Source organism: Falco biarmicus, chromosome 5 (genome assembly GCF_023638135.1).
Source record: "Falco biarmicus isolate bFalBia1 chromosome 5, bFalBia1.pri, whole genome shotgun sequence".
In the NCBI taxonomy this organism is placed as follows: domain Eukaryota; kingdom Metazoa; phylum Chordata; class Aves; order Falconiformes; family Falconidae; genus Falco; species Falco biarmicus.
The window spans coordinates 56,340,875-56,366,742 of NC_079292.1; the positions used below are offsets into that span (position 1 = coordinate 56,340,875).

The 25,868-nt window shown below is 40.9% G+C and overlaps 1 protein-coding gene across 2 annotated transcripts in view; it reads right to left on the minus strand.

Annotated features, from left to right (window-relative positions):
- Positions 1–2,895: 2,895 nt before the first annotated feature.
- The window catches only part of EP300 (E1A binding protein p300), a 63,578-nt gene continuing 40,605 nt past the window's right edge, over positions 2,896–25,868 (minus strand). For both annotated transcript variants that reach the window (XM_056339994.1, XM_056339993.1), the window contains 14 exons: positions 24,354–24,593; positions 23,700–23,788; positions 21,172–21,252; positions 18,612–18,668; positions 17,097–17,174; positions 15,956–16,023; positions 14,357–14,507; positions 13,880–14,026; positions 13,338–13,451; positions 11,415–11,580; positions 10,584–10,748; positions 8,378–8,539; positions 7,647–7,928; positions 2,896–6,298 (listed from right to left, as the gene is read on the minus strand). In XM_056339994.1, coding sequence (XP_056195969.1) covers positions 4,070–6,298; positions 7,647–7,928; positions 8,378–8,539; positions 10,584–10,748; positions 11,415–11,580; positions 13,338–13,451; positions 13,880–14,026; positions 14,357–14,507; positions 15,956–16,023; positions 17,097–17,174; positions 18,612–18,668; positions 21,172–21,252; positions 23,700–23,788; positions 24,354–24,593 — 4,029 coding nt within the window. In that variant the 3' untranslated portion in view covers positions 2,896–4,069. The remainder of the gene's footprint in view (positions 6,299–7,646; positions 7,929–8,377; positions 8,540–10,583; positions 10,749–11,414; positions 11,581–13,337; positions 13,452–13,879; positions 14,027–14,356; positions 14,508–15,955; positions 16,024–17,096; positions 17,175–18,611; positions 18,669–21,171; positions 21,253–23,699; positions 23,789–24,353; positions 24,594–25,868) is intronic.

A 25,868-nucleotide genomic window follows, 5' to 3' on the forward strand; every position in this document is an offset into this window, starting at 1 on the left:
GTACAAGAAAGACATAGACATACCAGACAGAGTCCAGCAAAGAGTCACAAAAATGACGATGGAACTGGAGCATCTATATGAGAAGAAGTGAGACCTGGGCCTGTTGCAGCCTGGACAAGGGGATCTTATCCATGTGTATAGATACCTGGCAGGAGGGAGGTACACAAAGCGGCTGTGGCACCTCTGTCCTGGAGGTACTCATCTGGACAGGGCCCCACGCAAACTGCTTTGAGCAGGCAGGTGGACTAGATGATCTTGAGAGGCACCTGCCCACCTCAGCCTTCTATGCTTCTGTAATAACTAGTGACTGTATCTATGATGCTAGAATTAAAAAAAAAAAACCAAAAACAAACAGCAGTATAGACACAGTCACAGGATGATACTGCAGGCCCAGGGCTAAAAGCAATTCACCAGCAGCCAAGTCAAAGTAACCAGGAGCTGGTAAACCCATTTTTAGGAGTAACAAACAAGTACGCAACATACGTACAGAATTCCATAAACTGTAAATTTGTACATAACATGGAACAATGAACCAGGAAACAGCAAGGTGTTCCATTTTTCACAGCTGACCCCAAGACTGAGGGAGAAACCATAAATAAATACTCTTCCCTGTGACAGACTCACTGTAAGCTCTCCCCGCCTACAACTTCAGTCACTGACCCTAGGACTCAAGGGGGCAGTGGTAGGGGTAGACAGAAAAGTCCACATCACTGAACTGTGTATTATTTGACTATAAGCATTAGTGTCACTGTAACCAGACGATACATCTGATTGGATTATGAAAATTTCAGCTGTGAATTCTTTTTGCTGGTCCAGGAGTCTAACAAATCAGTGGGAAGTGAAACAACCTACTCTGATTGGCAAGAACACATGGTAGCACTACAGATGACATCCTAATTTTGTGCTGAAGTCCTAGGACTGCCCCAGTCAGCCTTAGTATTTCCCCAGCTGGTGGGTTCTGGTTCTCCAGATGAATTAGGAAAAGCAGAGGCTGAGAGATGCAGGGGAAAGAAACCCCATGCAGATTCAAGACCATTTATCATCTGCTCCACCTCAATAAAATGTTTGAACTTGGCTCCAAGACAGCATCTGCGAAGAGGGACAGAGCAGCTGTGCTGTCACACAAAACGTTTCATGGCATCATTAAGCAAGTTGCTATATTGGCGTTCAAAGTTGGAAGAGCCCTCTGAATCAAAGCTACTCTGGAAGGTCTCAAGGCTTCCCCACTTCAGCATGGGTCAGATGCTCCCATGCAATCTTGAAACAAATTCAAAACACATGTTGTGTGCTAACAGACACAGCAATGAAAACTGTTTTCTAAGCTGGGATACACAAGAAGCCCAAGTCTGATAGGTGGGCAAACTTTACACTTCACCAGCCAGGTGGTCAGAATGAACTTCATTTATACTCCATCCTAAGAATACCCCCTTGGCTGAGAGCAGAACTACGCTTTGCTTAAGGGGCGGGGTAAGGAAGAGGAAAGCTTGCCATGATTGGCATGAAGAACACAAATTAAGCCATCCTAGGCTGCTGCCCTGGCATTCAACACATGTTTTTTTGTTTTCTGCTCTCCTTCAGAGCAGGTCTACAGCAGTCTCTCCTAAAGCAGACAAGGCAGTTGCAGGCTTGGTGCAGAGCTGGCCTGCGCCATGCAGGGGCGATCAGTATGAGGATTACTCAAGGGAGAATACCAAGGGACAGGGCTGCTTTCCTTCAGCAAGATGGTGTAAAGTTCCTGGGAGGCTTAAAGGCTTGCTACCACCCCCACCCCCCCCCCCCCTTTTTTTTTTTTAATACAAGATTCATTTTGTCCTGCCTGTGTTTATACCCAAATACCAAGCGTTTCGCTGTCCCATTTCCTAACAACCTCTAACATCCGTTCACACTGCAGTGCACCGTTACTTCTGTTGGGCACTTGGCTGAGGCACCCATCCATTCAGGTTCCCCCTCCACCTTCCACCACTGGTTTCCCGAGGGCAGCTTGCTCACCTTGGCTGTCTGGGATTTGTGGATATGCTGACAGAACTTAGCTGGTGTTATGCAGATGTTGTGCTCTGGTCACATCTGGGTCTTTCAGGTGTGTAATGCCCTGGTGCCAGTTATTCCCTAGGCAGCCAGCACCGTATATACATGCACAGAATAAGGCTGTAACTTGGGAAGCCCTCAATGGACTGGCCGCACATGTGGTACCAAGCCAGCACAAAACACGCAACACATTCTTACACGATGGGATTAACTCCATGTGCACGCAGCTACAGGCAGCACACAACTGGGTTTACTACACACGTGCTCCACAGCTGAAGCATTCCTGTTCAGGAAATCCCCCAAATAAATATATACTATACAGTAACTGACCACACATCCCCTTCGTCTGGCAGATCACCAGATTCAACACAGGGTGATGGGGCACCCACACACCCCCTCTGCGCAGTGTCTAGGGGACATCTGCACAAGCTTACCTTGTGCTCACGCTTCCGTGCCAAAAGCTGTACAATATATTCCAAGTGAAATAGGATCTTTTAATATCACATATCCAAACAATAGTTCTCATTTCAAAATGCAAAATAGGTCCTTTGAAGATCAGCTGCTCCCAGAGTGCATCAGCAGAGTGGGGTACAGCTGACTGGCACAACTGTTGAGGTCAGACCTCATTTCTTTGGTAAGATACATGCCGGGAACAAACGCGAATGCAGAGCTGTACCAAAAGTGTCCATGTAGAAGAGTAATTATTACTCCACATCCCTTATTAGAGATTTGCGTTTTAAAACAGTCATATACATTAAATAGCTCTCCATCTAACTAGCAAACATTTGAAGTAGCGTGTATTCTGCCACTCCCACCATTTTAAGAACAAGCAACGTATGTGGGAGAGAAGGGAAACATTAAAAAACAGGCTGTCTGTCTCACACAGTTTATTTAACAATAGGTAATAAGAAATCAATTTTTAACAGTCTATACAGTGATCGAAAGTTCATATTTATAAGTAATCAACTTTAATTGCATGATTTACAACATTTGAGGGTTTTTTGCTTTCTATTTTCAAGTTTTACAGAAAGTGGAAGAGGGTGGGAAAGGGGCATGGGAGAGAGAAAGCAAGCATAAAGAGGAAACCCCAGGGACTTTTTCTCAGGTTAAAATCATCCCGTTGGAATTGTTTCTTACCCTCTTTTTTATGTTTTTTCATTTGTTAGATGTAAAAATAACAAAAAAAATTCTTTCAAGAAAACAGAAACCACAATATATATACTACAACCATTTGGCAGCTGCCCCTGTGTATTTGCAAAAATGTTGTCTTCTCTCTACATGTACAAATTATTTTAATACTTGAAGTTTTTTTAAGCTCAGACTCTTGTATAGAAAATTCTTGGAGGACAAAAGTAGACTTCAGGAGGGGACCGAGTTATTTAATATTTTTACATTTTTCAAAGAATTGACATATTTCCACCAAAGAGGAAAAGATCGGTATTTATTTTTATATATATATATTTATATATGTAATGTATTTTTAAAGCAACATTAACCCCTTTTGTCCTCCGGTTTTAGGAAAAGGTTCTCCTGTGGTTTTTTTGTTTGTTTGTTTGTTTTTTTTGTTGGTTTTTTTTTTTTTGCAGTGACATGAAGAAAAACCAGAATAGGGAAAATGTTTACCATCTGCCTCAGTAAATAATAACTATCAATATTACATATTTTCATTAATTTAAAAAAAAAAAATAAACCTATTGGAGGCATGAGTAGGGCATCCTTTGGTGAACAGCCAAAAGACCACCCTTTTCCTCCCACCTCCCCAAGCACACAAGAAAAAAAAACCAAGAAAAAGGACTGGTTGTGATTCCAGCCATAACAAAAATATATTCTTTGTACTCTACTGTCCCTCAGGTTCATTGTTGGTTTGTTTTTAAAACCACAAACTACTGCTGCAGAGTTCAGATGTGTTCCAGGGAAAAATGTTGTTTTAGCTAAGAAAGATTCAAAAAAATTTGTCTTCAGTACAAAAAGTCTTGAGAAAATAAGTTTTTTTCTTTTCTTTTTTTTTTTATTTTTTTTTTGCTCCCAAAATGCTACAACGTGTCTAGTGTATGTCTAGTGTACTCTGTGAAAGGTTTGAATTCAAGTCTGAGTTCTCAGAGCTGAGCCCCAGTTCCGTGGCGCTTGTACCATGGAGGCCTGCCATGCCAGGATTGCTAGCAAGCTGGGAAAGCATTGCACTCTGGTCCGGGCTGGCAAAGTGCCCTTGATCCATGGGGTTAGCCTGGGCGGCTACCAGTCCTGGATGTGGGGAGCTGGTCTGCGGGGAGACGTGGTGCGGAGAAGGCTGAGGTTGCATCCGAGGGGACGGGCTGGAATGGGGGGGCTGGGACTGGGGCCGCGGTGAGGGTACAGGCTGCGGAGATCGCACTTGATTGGTGAGCGATGAAGGGAGCTGCTGGCCCTGTAGGTGCGGGGACTGGGCCTGATTGGGGAGCATGTGCTGCTGGGGGCTCATAGGGTTGGGCTGAGCTGGGGACCCCATCTGCTGCTGAAGTAGCCTCTGCTGGAAAGCCTGCTGCAAACTGGCTCCTGTCTCTGCACTCATCGCCTGTGGAAGCTGGCTTATTTGTCCCATGTTTCCTTGCTGCATCTGCTGCATGTGATGCTGCATTCGCTGCTGCTGCTGCTGGGGATACCCGACGCCCTGGGGCTGCTGAAACTGGTTGTGGTTGGCCATCCCCGCCCCCAGTGCTGGTCCTGCTCCCTGCTGCTGCTGCTGCTGCTGGTGGCGCTGCTGTTCAATCATCTGGTGTCGCCTCATCAGGAGGTCTCGGAACTGGGGAGCCATCCCCGAGTGATTCATATTCATCTGCTGCGTCTGAGGATTCATCCCAGCCATGGCCTGCTGCGGCTGCTGCTGCGGCTGCTGCTGTGGCATGCTGGGCCTCTGCACTCCTGCTTGCATGGGGTTCATGTTCTGCATGGCTGGGCTGGGATGCACCCCTCCCTGCTGCCCTTGCATGGCCTGCTGTGGCTGGAGACCTGGCTGACCCTGAGGGATGCCAGGCTGACCCGTCATGCCCTGGGGGTTCTGGGACCCCGCGTACTTGGCAGCCCGCTGCTTGATGAAAGCGGCCAGCAGCTGAGGATTGGAGTGAAGGATGTTAAGCACCTGTTGCTGCTGCATGGGTGAGCTGGGAGACCTGAGAGTCCGCAGCAGGTTTTGTAAGGCTGCCTGGGGCAGAGGTGGTTGCTTGGGCTGAGCAGCACCAGGTACCTGACCCATCCCTGGCTGAGGTGCCATATTCATCGGCTGACCTGGCTGGGCTACTGACATCATGGATGGCCTCTGCATTCCCGGCTGCAGCTGAGCTTGGGGTAAGCCCCCCTGCACCCACGGTGGCTGCTGCTGGATTCCTGCTGGCCCCATTCCTTGATCTATATGACCACCAGGACCTCTGCCGATTTGTGGAGGGTTCATTCCCATAGGTGGCATCTGGGGCATCTGGTGCTGAATCGGCCTTTGGAAGATCTGAACCTGTGCCATCTGACGCTGGGTCTCTGCTGCCCGCTGGATCTGCATGGCCATTTCCACTGCTGCTGGAGGAGGACCCTGAACCGGTGGTTGAGGTGGCTGGGGTGGTGTTGGAGGAGTCACCTGGCCACCTGCCTTGCCTTGGGACACAGCGCTGGGGGGCTGAGTTCTCGGCATGGTGTAGGGTGGCATACTGTTGGGAGGTGCAGGTTGAGGCTGCGAGGCAGGCTGGGGTGGAGGCTGGGGTTGCGGGGTTTGTGGTGTTGGGGGCTGCTGGCCTGTTGGAGTTGTTGGAGTGGCTGGTGTGGGCGAGGGCAATCCTTGCTGCTGGCCCACCACACCAGTCCGCTGCATACTTGCCATCCTCCTTCGGAGCATCTGCGCCTGTTGCAGGCGGTGCTGAAGCTGTTGTTGACGGAGCTTGTGTTTAATGTTGAGGCAGAAGGGCACGGGGCACTTGTTCTCCTGGCAGTGCTTTGCATGGTAGCAGCAGAGCGCAATGAGTTGCTTGCAGATGGGGCACCCTCCGTTGGTTTTGCGTTTGCAGCCTTTGGTGTGTTGGACAACCCGTTTCATCTTCTGACAGGATGGCAGTGAGCAGTTGGCATTACGACACTGGCAGGCATGGACCAGAGACTGGATACAGCGCTGAATGCTCAGGCGGCGGGAATCACCGGGGCTCTGAGTGGTTGCAGTCTGCTGGTTGTTGCTCTCATCGTCTAGACCAAGGCCTAATTTTTCCATCTTGTGGTCATGGTTTTTAGTGTTATAGCAGGTGATGCACAGGTCATAATCCTGGAAGGACAACAAAGAAAAAGTTATCAGTGTTCCTGAAACTCCATAAAACAAATAAATAACGTCATGCCACCTCAACAAATTACTCCCAGTCTGTTCCAGGCAAATTGTTGCTCCAGGAAAAAAGTCAATCTTTCATGCCATGTTGAGGTACTAGAGGAGGAATAAGTCCAATTTCTAGACAGGGAAAGCATGTAGGTGTAAGCGTGTCTGAAATCTACACAAATATATATAGCTTGAAAAACAAGTTTGCTCTGAGCTAATAAATCACACGTTATTCAGCTGGGCCAGAAAAATCCCTTTCGTTCCCAATAGCAAAGGAGGCAAAAAATAAAAGGCAAAGAACAAACAGCTGCCCATCTGCTGCTGCTTCAAAAGAAGGGAGCAAGAGTGGCAGGAGGGGTACCAATTTTCAAAGAAGGCAGTCGAACAAAAGCTGCATTTTTACTTTTTAGGTGAATTAAACTGCAGAGTGTGCCGACAGAAGATTAGAACAGCATTTACATTCTGTGAAAGCAGCAGCACACTAATTTGGGCTCAATAATTGATCTTTAGGAAAAAGATCCAAGTCCTCAGGATTCATTAATCCATTGGAAATCTAGAATTTATTTTCTGGTATATATGAAGAAATGGGAGCATCAAATTTTAAACACAGCTTTTCAGAACTGAATCTGAGACAATCAATTACTTCCAGCAGGCTAAAAAATTACATTACAAGTCAGACTCAAGATTAGTCCAGCTTCTGGAGGGCACAGCATTGACCCAGACCACTGGACTCAATCTTCACACACACTGCTATTGCAAACACTTCTGAAGGCAACTGCAGGATTCTACAGAGAGACAACGTGGCAGTGGAAGAGTCACCCACACACAGGAATCTGCCTTCTACCATAGCAAAACCTCTATTCAGTAAACCAATGGAGAGCCCTATTTACAGAAATATTGCAGCACAACACTTCTGACTCTGAAAGAAGAAAGGATGCATTGCTCTTCAGGAAAAAAAAAAAAAAAAACAAACCAAAAAATCAGCTGATCCTACCATTACAGCTCAAGCACTTGCTACAGTTCCCAACTGCTTAAGCAGCAGCACCTTAAATGAACTACAGAAAATATAATTCTAATTCAGCTCTCCACAGCTTGAAAGCAGAAGACAAAACTCACACCAAGCAGCAAATTAGTAGAATCCCTTGTTAAGGAAAACACTTCCTCTGCTTCCTTTCTGAACTGCCAGAGAATAAGCTGTACAGGTCTTTCTCCATCAGTTAATACTAAGAAATCAGTTAAGGTAAAGAGCACACTGAGCACAAAGTTTTGGGGACACAAGCAGGGAAAACTTCACCAAGCATACCTCACAAACAGTGCAGTGCCATCTGGTCTCCACGTGATGCTTGCACTCATTGCAGGTGTAAACAAAGCGGTCTTGGCTCTGGGTATGCAGTTCCACCAACATGCACATGGTTGACCACTGAGCCCTTCGTAGTGAGGAGAACTCCAGGTGCTTGTCTCTAGCAAGTGTTAGGAAAGCATCACGTCCATCCATCAGGTCACATGGAATGAGCGGGTCAGGCTCAACGATGGGGGGCAGGGAGTTGGCTGCAGGGCCAGCAATGAGACGGATGACAAAGAAGACCTGAAAAGTAGAAAGACTTAATAAGCCAGCACTTATCAAGATGTTTTAGTTGCCAAACTTCACTACACAGAACATACAGTTTGAGGATCAACTAACACTTGAATGGTGTTCCACCAAGGTGGTGTGCTTTTAAGGACTGGGAAATTTCAAATGTCTGGGTGCCCTGCAGGTTCACCTTCTTTGGCAGCATTAGGTAACAAACACCAGACTGAACAGTAACAGTAAAGCTGTTGCGACAGCCTAGACTGTTCAGAAGTTGTGTATGAGCACAGTTGTACTTATCCCCACTGCCCCTGCAGCAAAGAGCACCCAGACTTACTTGCACTTGTCTGGGATGCTGCTTAATTCTCTAGCCAAACCTGTTTAATTTACAGGGTACGACCCCGACGTATCAAAGCTTCATATGCCTCTCAAGTAAAATACATATTTTTCATTCTATCCACTCTTACCTCCTTGTGCTTCTCCATAGTGGCATACAGCTTTTGGGAGAGGTCATTGGACACATTGGGCATGCCAGGCTTTTTCTTATTGCCACGACTCAAGCTGCTCTTGTTCTTACTTGTCTTCTTATTGTTCTTCTTTTTGGCATTTTTGCTGTCTCCCTTGCTCACCTATTAATTTTAAAGGCATTTTATGTCAGGTATCTAAGACATACCACATCAGAATTTCATTACTTTCACATCTTCTACAACTGCAGGACAAAACACGCTTCACAATAATTCACTATGAAGACACTTACCAGAGCCCCCTGAAACATGAAATTAATTCCATTAGAATCACTCCAGAAGATATCAATATCAGCAATACATAGTTCTAAAAATATTAAAAGCATAAACGCTCAGGAGACGCAAGGGAAACATTATTTACGTAAGCCTGTTTGTCTGCTACAGTCGAACACTGAAGAACCTCTTGGATAATCACAAAAGATCGCTTCTCAATGCAATTCAAAACTAAAAATAACTGAAAAGTAGAACTGATATTGCACTAACCAGAGGTAAGAAAGACTTAATCCACCTTGATTTAGTTTGTTACAGCTCTGTGACACATTTGTTTTTATTTTTTAGACTGCATTAAACTGATTTTTCTATGAAGCTGTTTTTCTGAGTTCAAAAGGCATCAGCAGTGCAATTTCTAGTATGCACCTTCCTCCTGTCATATCCTGCAACAGTTGAACAGAAGGGTCAGCTTAATTTCAATCCAAATCAATTAGCAATGAATGATTTATTCCTCTGTGCATCTCAGAGGGCCCTCAAAACACTACAGCGTATGATGATCAAGGATCAAAGCCATTCTTACCTAAATAAGCATTCTCCCTAAGCTTAAAATAACTTTGTCAGGATGAAGCTTCCAGTGAACATGACTATCACTTCTTTTGAGAGTACAGTTTATTATTGCCCCAGTTTCAAGAAGTGAAGCATGGGGACAATAAAGAGTTAAAAGTATTTTTAATAATAAAGGTTAAACAGTAATATGCTGGAAGCTTCCCCCACCACAGGATTTTGGGGCCCAACTTCTGTGAAGTGTTGAACCTCAGAGACAGAGCTAGGTGATTCCTCATGACTGGTTTCTAGTACATTAGAGATGGGAACTTGCAGATAGGCCAAGTGGAAAATAAATGTTTAAAAAATATCTTCCTAAGCAAGAAGTTAGTTAAGTTGCCCAATTCCCAGGTTACTCTTGCACTTCGTTTATTCAAGGTCCTTGAAAGGAGGTATCGCAAATTGCAGCACAGGAGAACGACAAATTCCAGTATTAATGTTAAACCTAACCTTTTTGATCTAAAGGTCTTTTAGGAAAAAAATTAATTCTAAACACCAACAAAAATCTGTTATGTAATACAGTGACAAAGCAGCAGCATTTGAACAGAGTTAACTAGCAAGTACTACCACGTGATCAAAACTACCAACCTTATCCTAGGTTCACCACCTCTTGCATAAAAGCCCAGAAGATCCAAGGATAGGCAGATGCATAAATTCCACATCTGTTCATTTTCAAATTTATTGTTGAATTAAGAAGCATGCCTTTTTTTTTGTTGTTGTTCTTTGGGGAATGTGAAAGCAGAGCTGTTGCACCGTCTCAAAAAAAATTGCACAAAATACCAGGCAAGAAATTTCTCTAGTTTAAGTAGTGCAACAACAGTTCAGCAGTAATTTGTGCTTCAAATTATGCCTTAAAGATTTCCACTAAGAAAACCTACATAAACTACTAAATCATAGTGCTCTGTTACTTTCTCAGAACATTCTGCTAAGATTGCTGCTATAACACCTAAGTTAGAAAAGAGCCACTATTCAAAAGCTAAAGCTTAAGGAAAAAGCTTCAAAACTTCCAAGTCATAGGCTGAGGTTGCAGCATGAACATTGGTAACAACTGGATTTTAGCAGCAAGGTATTCAACTAGCAGCTATTTCAATCTAATTAACTCTGGTAATTAGTTAGCTTTATAACCTTAAGAACAGCCACTGCTCAGATGAACATAGCTTAGTGGTATTTTAACAGATGTCAATTATAAAATGTAAAATCGAAAAACTATGAGAGTGAAACTAGAAAAAGGTGAAAACGCCCGTTAAGCAAAGTGCCTAGATCCCCCATTTTTTTAATTAGCTATATGTAGTCACAACTTTTACATTACATCATGAAAGAGTGGAAGCATTCTTACATCCGTGCTTTCATTACTAGTGTTCTCTTCTCTCTTTCGTTCTTCTTCCTCTTGCTCTAGTTCTTTAATGCTCTCCTCTAGAACGTTCGGCCAGAAATCCCCTTCGAAGTAAGGTAGCTCTTTTGCACTTGTTAGACGATCTTCTGTCGCCTGCTTAAATATATCCTGAAAAAGGAGCAAAACATTTGGTTACCACTATTACAAGTCACATAAATAAAGGCAGCCTTTTCAGTAAGTGATGAAAAAAGGCACCAGCAGATCAAAGGAGAGCTTAATATTTCAATTCATTTCATGAGAGCACATTTTATAAAGTGCAAGTTTAACACTGCATCAGTTACAGACAGTCACATCACTTCAAATATTCCCACTCTGAAGAAGTACATCATTACCATGTGCTAGACTTCAATCTGCATACTTACCAAATGGGACAATATAATCACTATACTGTCGACATTTGGTAAAGTCCTAATAATTCCAAAAATTTTACATACTTCTAAGTGCATCAGCAGCCTAGTCCTGCAATTTTATTTATCACTTGAAGATTAAAGATTCCATACATTTTCTTTGTATTAATGAAATGTGATTTGCTCTCCCTCACAGTATTCCTCAAGAATGTAGTTTCTTCTAAGGAATAATTTCAAACCTCTTGCTGGAATGATTTCAGAAGCTACATGCTTTGAAGAGAGTATATTTTAAGTCTGAACTTTAGTGCTCGGTTAGCTTAACACTAATACAGTAAACTCCAAGAAGCAAGCACAATGTGTAAGGCAAGGAAGAAAGCAAGACAAGACTGGTCAACACCCCCAACCCCCAAACACATACTTAACAAACCTTGTAATCATGGACAATGCGCTCCGACACAGACTTGTCCAGCATCTTTTTGTACCACTCTTGCAGTCGCTTGGGTTTGGGTATCTTTTGGTCAGGAGGATGGCAGTGGAAGATGTAGTCATCTCCTTCACTCGGTGGGCATGCCCAGATATGTCCAGTAGTATACCTAGCATCGTTAAGACACAAAAAAAACCACCCAAAAAGGTACATTCGGGCTCTGACGATTAACCCTAGAGCCTGACCTCCTCTCTGCCACGAGATGGAGCCACCACAAAATTGGCTGGTGTTACCACATGGACAATAATTACAGCTCTCCAGGATTTTAATTCTAGTGTTCATTTGGCTTCATTCATGCGATAGCATTACCATCTTTTTACTATTTTTTTTAAAACTCAGCACTATATGTGGAATAGTGTATATGAAGTGTGCACGTTTTCCAGTCTAGATAAAAATCAAAGCCTGATACAGACCTGCACTTGCCACCTCCCAATTAACTAAGAGAAAGATGAAGGCTAGGTATTTCACTAGTAAAAGCCAGCTTTCTTTTTTCTTGAGACAATGCAGTCATTTGCTATCTAGCAATGTTTTAAAAACAGACTTAAACACACAATTCACTCTTCTACTGTAAATCCTCTGGTTTTTAACTTTGAGGATCAGTTTTAAAAGGTTTCACAATTCTCTCTGTGATTAAATAGTCACCGTCAACCTATGCTTTTGGGTGTATAATCTAAATACTATGAAGACAGATGACACCCAAACAGTAGCAGCTGCAGAGAATATAATACCATAAAGATCACTTCTTCATCCTCAGTTCTTCTCTGTTAGTTTTTGAAAAGAACTCCAGTAGGAGGAATAATCAGATCTCAAGCTAAATAACCCTCCTCGCCGTGTTGAGAAACAGCTCTGCAGAACCCTACCCAAACCCTAGGAACTGCAGCCAGTTATTCCTTCTGCCTGAGAAGGGAGAGATGATGCTGCATGACCAATATTATTTTCCCAAAACAAGAACCTGATGTTACCCATTAGCACAGGAAATGGCATTAAGTAAAACTAAGGCCTAAGTTCTATGCAGGAATTATACAGACTCACAGGTTAGAAAACGCACAATAAAAAAAAGGAGAAAGAAGCCTTAACATATGCCTTTGAAGTATTAAGGAACATGCCATCTCACTGAGGTACTGAAGATAGTACCACCCACCTCCATTCTGACTCCCCTAATTTTTCTCATGCAACTACTCTAAATATAGTACCTAATAATTTCTTTATGAATAACTGTCAAGCTACACCAGATACCTCTGACAACAGATTGTTTACTTCACTGCCTTTTCCACTTCAGTAATCATGGTCTTTTAACTTCCACCTTTCTCATTTCTCCAGCTGTACTGTGTTGTCTTTTGTGCTATCCCAAGTATACTCTCTTCTTTCTCTAACTTTTGAGTTTCTCACAATTTTAACTACTCGTTCTAGAAGGGATTTCTTAGTGGCCTTATGCAGCTATTACAGAGTTAATCAGTACAGACAGAATACACGTACCTTTCTCCTTAGAAACTTGGGTAAGAACTTACTCACAAGCCCAAAGTAATGACCTGATTAAAGCAGTGGCATTACACAAGGACTGCGCTATCAACAAGGCCAGCAAGATTTTATGGTCCAGCTAAAAAGGCTCACTTTTTCTACTTAGGCTCAAGTAAGTTTTATGTAAGTTTGAAAACCTAAAAATACCCGAACCATAAGCCTCTCCTGAGAAGCCTGCAATCCTTTTTCGTCTTTTTCTCCTTTTCAACCATACACAGTTGTTGCCAAGTTATTCTTTACCAGCTGATATTTAGGCATGATATTCTGCACAATAGGATGTGGTAATTTCATTTACAGTAAGAACTACCTAGCACAAATGCTGCACAGAAGAAAACAAAGAATACTTACCCTAGTTTCTTGACATATTCTAGATATCCAATTAGTATTTCATGATAGACAGCAGTCCTCAAGCATTTAGGGCGAAAGAAATGAACACTGTCAAGGTAAGATATATACACTCGCCTAAAAAAAAAAACCAAACAAGGCATGAAGAGAAGCACAGATTTAAAAGTAGTTCTAAAAGTTTATTAATGTTATTTTAGACACTTGAATCATCCAATACAACAGCAATCTTCAAAACCTGATACTAACTTACCTCTGGAAACTCACAGCTTTCTCTTGATATCCTAGCCTCATGTCTCTAAAATTATCCAATGCCTTCCTTGAGAATGCTGACAACCGATCCTTAAGGCAACGCTGTCTGCCAGCCAGCATCCCCAGTAAGAAGCAACTCTAACTGACATATTCCCTATAGAAGCACTTTTGTTTCTAGAAGCTAACACCACTGTCTTCACATATGCAACACTGAAGGTCTGTATAGGACCTTCAGAAAGTTCACCTGAGACAGTACCAAAATAAAGTACAATAAAAACTTTCATGCAGCTCCTCACCTTTGATTGGGTGGAGGACAGTCTGAGCCATACTCCTGTACATGCATCCCAAAGAAGCACAAGTCTACACCATCAATTTCCTCAAAGGCAAAAAGCGCTTTTGTTCGATAAGGGAAAGACTCAGCCATCTCTCCGTTGTCTACAAACCTGCGAATTACAGTGGATAAAGAGGAACACCAAATATTCACATATTAGAGAATACATGTCAGTAGGTAAAGGCAACAATGACAAGGGCTACTGGAAGCGTAATTTTAGCGCAATTTAAAAAATATGCTTACAGACTACCCAAAATACAAGGTATTTACTTTTTACTACGAAAAAGATGACACTTACCACAGCTAATTAATATGCTGCTGCAACATGATGCCAAGAACTGATCAGTGGTGAGGTTTTGCATATAACTGTCTATTTTTTTCAAAATAGTAGCACATAAGTAAATTCAAATAGCTTCCACCTCCTCCACTGGAAAGAACATACCTTGCTTTCATTCCTGGCTTTACTTCAACAGTTTTGTCAGATGCGTGTACCACCCTAACTGTAACCTCTCCTGCCTCAGGGTGATTCTGTCGTCTTAGGAAATCATTGACTCTATTCTCCAAGAAGGTACCAAGTCTTGTAGCTGGTAACCCTGCAGGAGAAAAATACAGCTCTAAATATATACAAAATTGAACTGTTCAAGTGTGATTTCTCTATTCAGATATTAACTGAAAAATGACTCAATGCATGCGGTGTATTATCATAAATTAGAGCTTTATCTTTAAACACATAATACTTCTAGATAGGGTGAGCTGCTCTCTACCTGCAGGCACATTTATGCTTTATATATTACTTAAATGAAGAAAGAATCTGTATTTCAACCCAATTTCTATCTGTCTTGAGAGTCAATCACAATTAAGGCTCCTCCTGAATAGAAGCTATTAATTACTTAACCTGTATTACAAAACACTGCTCTCAGACATAGCTTCAAGAGCAGACACTGCATTTGGAAATATATTCTATCAAGCCACACTAGCCAAGTTAGCCTCTCCACTTACCAAAAGAATGTATTTCAATAATGGAAAGAACAACTAAATACAACTGCATCTAAGTAGTGTAGTTAGAAGCTTTTAATTTTCAAACAGTCTTCATACAAAAGAAGTACAAGCATTTAGCTGACAAAAACCTAAAGCTGAAAGGGAGCGTAAGATTTCTGCTGTAACAGGGCCTGTCTCGCTGCTGTCTGTTCCTTCTGGTAGAGTTGCAGATCTGCCAATCAGCTTCTCATTTTTCCAATTAGACACCTTTCAGTAAAGCATCTCTATACAATGTTATGTATGCGATACATACAGGTTGCTAGAAATAAAAAATGATAAAAACTGTGAGAGAACCCTTGCATTCTTCCTGTATTCTTGGTGAATCTAGGGAGTTTTGATTTTGGAGATTGTGGAAGAAAAGACTCAGATGTTAAAACCATTCATTGAATGGTTTGCTGAATCTTGATGCTACTGGTTGGCCAGGGATTTTTACTTTTATTTTAAGCAGAAGTGTAAATACTCACTATTTGTAAGAAGTACACCAACCTAAGAAGCTTCTGAAAGACTTATTTTGACTACAGAACAGATGGACAATGACTGCACAAATTTCCTCCTACACTGCCTTCAAATCAGCTGCCTTGATCAAAAGGAAATGTCTATAGAGTTTTGTCACCATGTGATGCAACCTTTATCTCCATCAAAGCTTTTAAGACCAGCAATAGCCATGGTGAATTGAAAATGTTATCATAAATTTAAGTTAGACTGCAGGCATACAGAAACTACTTCCCAACGCTATTAATACTGCAACTGAGATAAAAGGATGTGTATCTTGCATTAGCAGTGCTCTAAAACAGGACATTAACTCTCTACAACAGACTATTAACCTATGACAACACCTGTGAATGCAAACATTCTGAACATCACAGAACTTATGTTCAGACCTGACCAAAAGTATCCTCTAACTCAAAAAACCTGAAATAAAATTACAACAAGCATAAAAGCCATCTCTTTCCCATTCTTAACAATCATTTAAGATTTGTTGGTGCAAGCGTCAGAATCTTACTTTTAGCAGAGAATTTATTCTCTTTCCTGGTGCGTCCTGTTTTCTTTAGGCAGCCATCACAGACAAAGCTGAAGCAAAAATAGGAGAAAGTGAAAAACCACACTACGTGAGACTATAAAATTCCTTAGCATCTTACCATTACAAGCAAAACCTTTCACCAGATCTTATCTGGTCTGGAGAATATCTTAACTGAAATTTGAAATAAAAAGACAGCACAAAGCACGGTGCCAGCAGAAACAGCCCAACTGTTTCAGAGCTGTAGAGGAGAATCTAAGCTGCAGAGCATGCATCTCCTGTCAGTCACTCATGTCATCACCTGTAAGCCCAGGAAACGGAGTTTCCACTGGCAGGTCTAACAATATTGGCTTAAAGTATTCTTGGAACAAACAGTCTCAAACTGCTGTCTCTAATGAAGGGTAGATACTGCAACACAAAGCAAAAGGCTGATTTATTTTTTTTTCTCTGCTAAATGCTGAAGTACACTGCAGCATGAAATGACAGGCAAATTCTCCTTCAGTTACAGGATGTCTACCATCTTCTGTAGCAATACACATAGGGCAACAGAATGGAAAAATTCATAGCTTTCTTGTCAAGAAAGGGAACATTAAAGCTCTTAGAGAGCTTTATCTACATATAATTTATCAGCCTTTTTAAAAAGCTTTTAAAGCAATCAGAAGAAAACCCAGTATGCTGATCAAGAGCCATGAGTATCTAAAGAAGACTAGGTTGTTTTTCAGATTTAATCTGATCACTGAAGTAAAAAAAGTTAATTCAGAAGTTAAATTCTTTAATGGTTACAAATTTTTTTGGAAGACTACAAAGCAATGGGATTTGTACAGAAAATAGATCAGTATGAAGTTGTTACCAGAATTAAAACCATCTTTTCATGAAGTACTAGTATCTTTAAACATAAAAGGCCCTCCTCCGCGCTAGAAACATTTAAGATTAGAAACAACTTCACACACAACACAGTAAGATATGTCTAAATTTGATGTTACCCTATAGATTCTGTAATATTTTCAGGTGCAAATGCAACTTCTTCCATTAGATACTCTTAAATATAACCAATATAAGGAAGTTTATATGCTAACTCCAGTAAATCTATCATACGCTTTCTACTTAAGAAGGAGAAATTCCTCACCCAGAAGGCCAGATTATTTCATTGTGAAGAACACAGATCTGGTGCATTTTTCTTCCACACTCTATACATTCAACAAATCTGTTGAAAGAAAAAATGGGGAAAGGGAAGCAAGGTTAGTAGTATCATTCCTTGCTTGTATATTCTGTGATATTTTATTAGAGGAGCTGTAGCATTTTGGCTCTTGAGCCTATTTTACCATAGAGGACACATCTGTGCTGAGAAGAGCCTCCAGAACTAATTAAGAATCTGTCGGCTCAAGTCAGGTAGCCTATGCATGGACACATTACCATTTGCTTGCCTTACTGCGATCCATTTACTTTTTAAAAGAGGAGCCCTTTAAGGATAAAATCTGTAAACTGCTTGTTGCTATAATGAAGAGAGGAAAATGGATTCAAAGGTGTCAGAAGAAAAGAACCAGGACAAATAGCTGGCTGGCTGTTGCCCCACTATGCTTGAAGCCTGGGGTACATTGACAATATACTGCAGGGAGGAGGGAAGAAAACAGAAACAATATCAAAGTCATTTTCAGAAGACTAGCAGAGATTTAAGGACAACTGAGGTAAGTAACATGGTCTGCTTCACAGATGTTGGTGAATATAATTCTCTGAAATACTTAAGGTTGCTTCACGTATCATGACAATCTGACTCCTTTTGAGCATGTCTATTTATAACAGTCTGGAGACTTTGAATGAATAGCTGTCATTTATGTAGAGCATATAGTATTATACTGTAACTTAGAGCCTAATGCTAGAGTACAAGTCTATCTTCATTATAACAAAGGGAAAGAAAAGTCATGAATCAAGTTACTATTCTCTCCTTCCCACAGCCCTTGTAAAACAGAAGAACTGGCTGACCCTTATGCCCTCAGAAGAATGGTGTGGGAAGAAAGAGTATGTATCCTTTTTGCTCATTCATTTGAGAATGAATATAAAGTCTGCCGAGTAGCAGCATAGGTATATAATGTAGGACCATGTAAAGTGGCTTCAGAAAGACCCTCAGGAATATAAAGAAAAGCAGCTGAGTCATCATCATCATAACTTTACTGAACATCTACAGTTCTGCTTCCAGTGCAGTGTAGAACCACCAGCTGATTCAAATTTAACAACTTTTCCTTCTACTACAGCTGCCTGTAAAATATGACAACTAGAAAAGCCAACAGCACCAAAAAAAAGCTACTGCCAAATAACTCTGTTCTGAGACTTGAGTGCTTGCCACAAGAGGGTTTCAAAGCAGAGTTACCTGTATCCATCCTTCTGTTGAACCCACATTCAAAACAATCAAATGCAATAATTTTGGTCCATACATACTGCGTTACATATTTCCCAAGTACAACTGTGGTGGTTTGGTTTCTTGGCACAGAATGCCAGATAAGCTGCCTACTGAGCAGGCCCTGCCGGCTAACAGTGCTACATGAAAAACATTGAAAAATAAAGCTAATGGGGAACGAATAACGTGTCTATTACAAAATAATAATAACGGAATTAGGATCATTCGAAGCATGACAGTATTACTTACAGTTCAGGGTCCAGTGTGTCATTTTTCCTTTTTGAAAACTGTTCTTTGTTTATCGTGCTATGGAGAAACAGGCAATAAAACTCAGTTTTAACATAAGACAACATACATTCATGCCATACCATACATATCCACAGACCAAGACAAAATTCGCAAGCGGATTTTTTTTGAACACTCACTGCCACTACAAGGAAAGGAGTTGCATTTCACAAAGTGACAGGCAACTAAAATATATGCCACCCTTGACTCTGCCTATGGAAAAGATACTTTTCTATGGGACAACAGCTTGTGGAGAACACACTGCTCCCTTACTCAGTCTCACTACAGGATATATGGTAAAACTTGCTGACATTCAAGTTTTGGACCAGTCTGACCAGCATTTCATAGTGAAAGGACTATTTGATACGCACTTCTGATATTCTGAAGGCAGAAAATTCCAATTATCTTTGATTACTGAGAAAGGTAGGTTATCTTATTTCAGATTCCCCTAGCCCTCCTCCTAGATTAACTTCAGAGGGTAAATTTCAGCTTCCAAACCCTGCAAATCCCAGCCCAGCTCTTACTCTACACTATCTTTACCTTCCCTACAGCATTTGCAAGGCTAGAAATTCCATCTTTCTGACAGTCCCATGTATCTTTTATATCAATCTGGTTCGAAACAGTCCAGAACAATCATACAAGAATACCCAGATCTGAGAATTTACCCTGAAGAGGGTGTTGTATAATGTAAGATCAGTACGTGTGTCTCTGAGAAGCAATGACAGACACTTGATCCAACTTGCATGAGGTGTATTAACCTTCCCATCCTTTTATTTCAGTATTTATTTTTAAAAGTGCCACCTGCAGAATACTTCAAGCTCCTTATCAGATTGAGGGAAGTTCTATCTCCCAATTATGTCAAACTTTATTATAATATAGTGCATAGAACTAAACAAGACCTGACATATATATTCCTAGTCTTTTTTGCTTTTGTTCATTTTAACTACAGGTTGTGGGAAGAGAGGAACGGAGCAGGCTCTCTATGCCCCAGTAGAATGATTTCTTAAGAGAAAGCCTGTAAGCAGGTGAGAGAACATTCAAAAGTGTATCTGCTCCTCATGCACAGCCTGTAGCCTCTATTTTCACTACACCCAACCAAGATTTTACACCAGCTATGGAAAAAACAAAACAGAACACCAGGAGCTGGAATTACTTTCTTACTATTGCTCCTGTTCAAAGAGCTTTTGATTCTTTTAACTGTTTAAAAAAACCCCTAATTGTATCCAGCATCTGTGTTTCAAATCTCATGTAAAAATCAAACACACTATGCTACCTTCTACTCTGACTCAAAGGCCTGTGGCAAACCATTCCAACTGGTGTATGAGAAAGCCTGTATTCTCTCAGCAGCTCAAAGAAATTTATTTATACACAGATTACATGTATCTAGATACTTCTCTCCTATGTACTTTATATCCCATTAAGTTATTAATTATATATTAACAAAACTGGACAACGCTGATTAAACTTTGGTCTTTGCTTCTACTAGAGTAGTAATTCATACCATCCACAGGGACATGGCCCATTGTACTGACCAGTGCACAAACATTATTTCTTCCATTTCCCTTCCTGAAAGGCATAGGTACTCTTCCATCTTCCCAAGCCCTAATGGATTCTTTCACTACTTTTCTAGATACGTTCATCAGCGCAACCAGGATTTGGTAACGTGATGCCGAAGACAACTTCTGTTTTCAGCACAAGTTAACTTAGCCTGTCCAATAATCAACTTCCACAACTCTCCCCCTAGCTTCAGACTTTAAAGTTCCTCCCTTGCATCTATCCACAATGTTCCTGCAAGGCCCTCCCCTAAAAACCTTTCTTCAACAGCTCAAACAGTAACTGCTTGCCCCATATTTGACCCTCAAGGGGGGTTGCTTAGTCTCCCAAAATTCTGTTTCAAGATTATTTTTGGGGGGGAGGTGCAAGGAGGGTACAGCAGAATGAAAGACTGTCCTAAGAGTTTGCCACCAGCATGGAAAAGGCAACTAAATGCATGCATAGCCTTTTACTGTGATCTCCTCAACAAGTGCACAGCATTTCTCAAAAGCAGATTGGCACTCCAACAGTAAAATATTTGTATGGCAAAAGGAGGTTGCTTGCTTCCGATTTGGATGAAAAAACAATCTGAAGTTGAATGCAAGTTTTATAGCATAGCCAACAGAAAGGTACATTTGACTATTTCAAACTATACCTGTCACCTACTTGCCTGCAGGCAGGGTTATTTTTCTGTAGTAGAGTACTTTCATACTTTTTTCAGAAAAAAAGTGATTCTCTTCTTTCCCCTCTACTGGTATAATTGCAGTTTTAAGCACCAAGTCCTTATTTTTCAGTACAGTTCAGTCAGTCCAGATTTTAAAGAAAAAAAATCTACAGCACAAGTCCAGGCTCTTATGAAGAATTATCTCATCTACCTTTGGCCAGCCTACAAACAGGAAGGGTTGCCTAAAACTAAACTTGTTCCCTTTGAGAAAGCACTATAGGCCACGACACAGCTTACGAATGCACAGGTCAAACACAAATAACTCACGTCTGAGGTTGTGATGGGTCGTCTCCCAGAGAAACACTCTCCCCTTGGATTTCGTTGAAGCACTTCTCACAGAAATGATACCTGTCAGCAAGAAGGCCATATTTGGGTGAACTGCTCCGTCCACACAACACAGCCCAAGTCAAGCAACGAAGCCACCAATCACAGCAGGCCAAGGAAGGGACAGGAGCAGAGAGCAGGTCATCAACGGCGACAAGGATATTCAATGATGCAGATTTATGGGCCCCACATTGTGTTTGGTTCGTTTGTTTTTTTGGTTTGGTTTGGTTTTGGTTTTTGGTTTTTTTTGCGCAATCAAAGCCAAGTGCAGACAATGACAAGCATGAAGAAGAAATAAAAAAAATAACACACAAAAACAAAGAAATAGGGGTTTACAGGACAAAACCAAAAACACAGAAGCAGGACAAGACAACACAAAGCAGAAAGCCAAGGCAAAGCACAGATTAGCATTAAATCTCTCAAATGGGTTCACAAGCAGCAAATGATTAAAGCAAACTGAACAAGAGTATTCCATTTTAGCATACCCATACCCTCTTCATTTTAATAATCCATGCCAAGTACAGCAAAGAATTAAAATGAGAAAGAGGAAAGAGCAGAAGGAAGAACTGCTACTCTGACTTGTACATCAGCACAGCAGTTCTGTTGGCAGGAGGGTCTGCAGATCAATGGAAGGAAGATAGTCTTCCATCTTAAGTGTGTAAATGCTGAAAAGCCACAGGATTCTCTCCCACTTGAAAGGGAAAGTTAAACATCAGAAGGCTTCGAGAACAAAAAAATATGTCCTCAAAAATCCTACGGACATCACAGAACTGTCAAACCGTGTGTTAACTACATACCTAACATGAACTACATACATAATAGTCTACATAGATATGATTTTGCCATAGTCCAGTTGGTGTGTAGAATAGTCCAGGCATCAATACAGCAAGCATTACAGAGAAGATTTTATTTATACTTGAATAAAACAGTGATTAATTCAAGATTCTACCCCAGCCCTCAAAAATGTTCTAAAACTGTGGCCTCTCTGTTACTAAGGTATGTTAACTGAGTGCACAAGACATCTAAAAATAGAAAGAAATAAAATTCAAAGTTTTTTAATATAAAGCCACACAAGCCAACAGTACAGCAGCTGTTAAGCTAAGACGACAGGTCTCAACCTTCTCTCCCAGTTTTCATCTGAGATAATGCAGAGAACAGCAGTTCTGGAACTGTACATTTCAGACCACAGACATATATGCCATGTGTGTATATAATGTAATTTACAAATGACATATATGCACCTGTTACAATAAAAATATTCCCTTCTAATGTTTGAAAACATGTAAAGCGTGTCAGATATTCAAAAAATAGTCTTTTGGTCCATCTAGTGCTTGCTCATAGACAAACATAAGCAGAAGACACTGACATGATATGAGTAGCTCTACACTATGCAAGTCTAAAACTACAATAGTTATTATTGGATACTATGACCTTATTTTCTACTACTTCACTCCTAAAAACCTCCATTCAGTGCAATAAACCTTTATGAAGACTAAGAAGGTTAAGGTATCTCCTGTAGCTCTTTGGTTGGTTGCTTCCACCTAACCAGGTGCTTAAAGAAAACTACAATTCTTGCAAAATTTTCTTGGCTTTCAGGTAAAAGCCTTAAGTGTTTTTGTTGTTCTGCAGGGTTTTCCTGTTTAAGGTGTTAGAAAGAATGGAGAGCAGGAACTAAACTCATGGAGGTGCCATAGCTTGGAGGTAATCAGCCCTCTGCCCTAACAGGTGCATTCTGGTGACAGGCCATAGGATATGGGAATGTTAAAGCAGGCATTTCTCTGCTTCTTCCTGCCTTGCTTCCCCAACTGGCAAAGAGATGCCTAGTGAGAACCCTTCTTCAGAAGTCAAATGGGTTTAAATCCTTTAATAAACCCCAAGTCAAAAAAATTATTCAAAAAGAGCCGTAGAAGTGACAGCACTTTACAGAGCTGCCGACAGCTACTGCAAGACAACTCAAAAGAAACTTCAGGAGAAAAAGCAAGTATCAATCTACTGAAGATCTGAATACACAACTCTTCCAGTGAAGATTTGCATCACAAAAATAAGTTTGCTTTTCAGTGTTAACATCATGAGAAAAACAAAGACTTGCCAAGTATAGTATGTATTATGAGCATTAACACACTCGCTGCATAGTTTACTCAATGTTCTGCGTGAAAAATACTGCTGCATAGTAGGAAGCAAAGACAACAGACTTGTATATAGAAGATATAATTAACTGCAGGATAAAAATTTAGTAAAACATCACGTTTCTGCAAACAAAAGAGGAAAAGCAAAGGCTGCAGTGAACTTCTGCAGAAAAAAATCATTAACACACAAGGAAAACTACTCAAGGGCACTTCGAGCAAGTTTTTATCTTAAAACACATAGGTGTACACATATAAAGAGGGTGGGGTGTGTATGTAAATACATGCATGCCTTTAACAGATGGATTGCAGCATGCAAAAAACCGCACCAAGTAAAGTTTTCCTTACCTGTTCTGGTAACTGTAGTAAGTGGCATCTCGAGGAATTGTGCATAGCTGTTTCCCATAGCAACACAAAGTCTGTGGTGAGAACTCCAACTGCAAAGAGGAATGGGTCCTCTTAGTACTCGTACATGTTGTCACTTGCGCTCCATGGGAAGCAAGTGTGACCCAGACAACGTTCATTTCCACCTTACTCTGAGCACACATCTGACAGTACAGCAAGTGTATGAAGTGCTAGTCATAAAGTGTTCAATGGGCTGTTATTCTCAAGTTAGCCCTTCTCCAAAGATGGAAAGCATTATCAAAACAAGACAATGGAAACACACAGTCTCAATATGCAGTGAAATAGAGAACACTTCTTCTGCAGTAACAAAATGACATCTGTTTAATTTGCAATAGCAAACAGGTTCACCCTAGTCAAAATAAGCCTTCAGTTACCAACTTCCGCCCCAAGGGCTCATATACAAATAGATGATTTAAGCACTAGATAGAATTAGAAGATCCATAAAAACCTCAAAAGCAGATTACTCAGGACCGCTAAATCCTGGTAAACTTTCAAAATTTTTGACACACCATAACTGCTAACAACTGCAGCTGCTGTGTTTTTCCAGCCTTCAATACAAGGAAGCAAGCAGCAGACTAAAAATACATATTTTCTTACCTTTCTTCCACAGCAATAACCAAGGCTCTGCATAACTGGGTCAATTTCTTGCTCAAACACCTCTGCCAGTTTGGAACAGTACTTATATACCCGGGATGTTTTGCGGTTATACAACCAGGCATTATTGAACATGAGCCAGATGTCATCTACATATTGCCACGGTTCCTGATACTGTCCTGTGTCTAGCTTCCTCTTGATAGTAGAGAGGTCCATGGGGTTCTTCACTATGTCAAAATAATCCTGCAAGAATACACAGCATATCAAAACACTACTACAGAACTAGGTTGTGACATGACAGCATGTACATTCTCAGCATATAAATTCTTATGCAGTGTATCAAGAAAAACAGGTTCCTCCCTGACTTGATTGTCAAACTTCTTGTGACATACAATGAAGTCTCTAAATAACACCGTATCACTCCCCAGTGCTTTTTTTTTCCTCATTATTCCCTTATTTCTCAGGCTCTATTACTCTTCCGCTCCTGATGAAAAAAGCCACTCTAATTTTAGTCAGCAAAACAAGTACTACAACAAGTAGGAAATAGCAATGTTTCTACAGCCACTGTGACCTGAGGATATGCACATGAGCATTAATAGATAGCTCCTGGTTTATAGTAGACCAGACAACCTAATAAACAAAAAGAAACCACTTTATTAGTTGATAAAAGATATCATGCCTCCTCTAAATAATGCCTTTTTCCTATTCCTTCCTCCCTCCCCCCCTCAGTTATGGGACCACTTCTCCTACAAAAGTCCTCAAAATGACAGCCAATTGAGAGCCTGTTAAAGAATATCAGCAATATTTATACCTGCTTTGAATACAGCAGGCCTTGAATTTCTGCAGTATCTATCCTAAAACACCCACACCAAAACCAAACAAAAAAGCCTTTCAGGCAAGAAGTGTTGCTCAAAGTACCTAAAAATAGGACTTCTATGTATACATATTTGTGTATAAATAGTACTTCTGTGGTCAATCCAGAAGTTTAAAAGATAAAATCCTTGAAGGATAGTAATGTCTTCTGAAAACAATTCTAAAATAAGCAGAAAATTCAACCTAAACAAGAACTAGAACTTCCAACGTCTCTTTCCTTGCTTATAACAGATTATTAATCATTGGTGTGTTTTTGTTTTTTTTTAAAGTGGTCTTGATTGTCTTAATGTCCCTTATTTCAGCGAAGTTTTCTATATGATGAGAAACACCTATGGAATTCAGCAACAGAAGCATCACAACATTAAGCAACATCCATAAAAAGCCCACACAGCACCAGGGATCTGTTGGTGATCACTTCAATGTATGGTACACCTGCTTATTTATCAAAAGGAACACAGAGCTTAAACTTCTGAAAAAACAAACTTTCCTAAGTCAGACATTGTGTGTCTCACTGCCTAAGCTAAACCTCTTCAAATTCATCAATATAAAAATGTTAACAAGACAGACTTAAGCTGTTCTCAAACAGGTATGCCATAATACGGTAGTTCTGCCATAATACGGTAGTTCTGAATTAAAGCCAGAAAA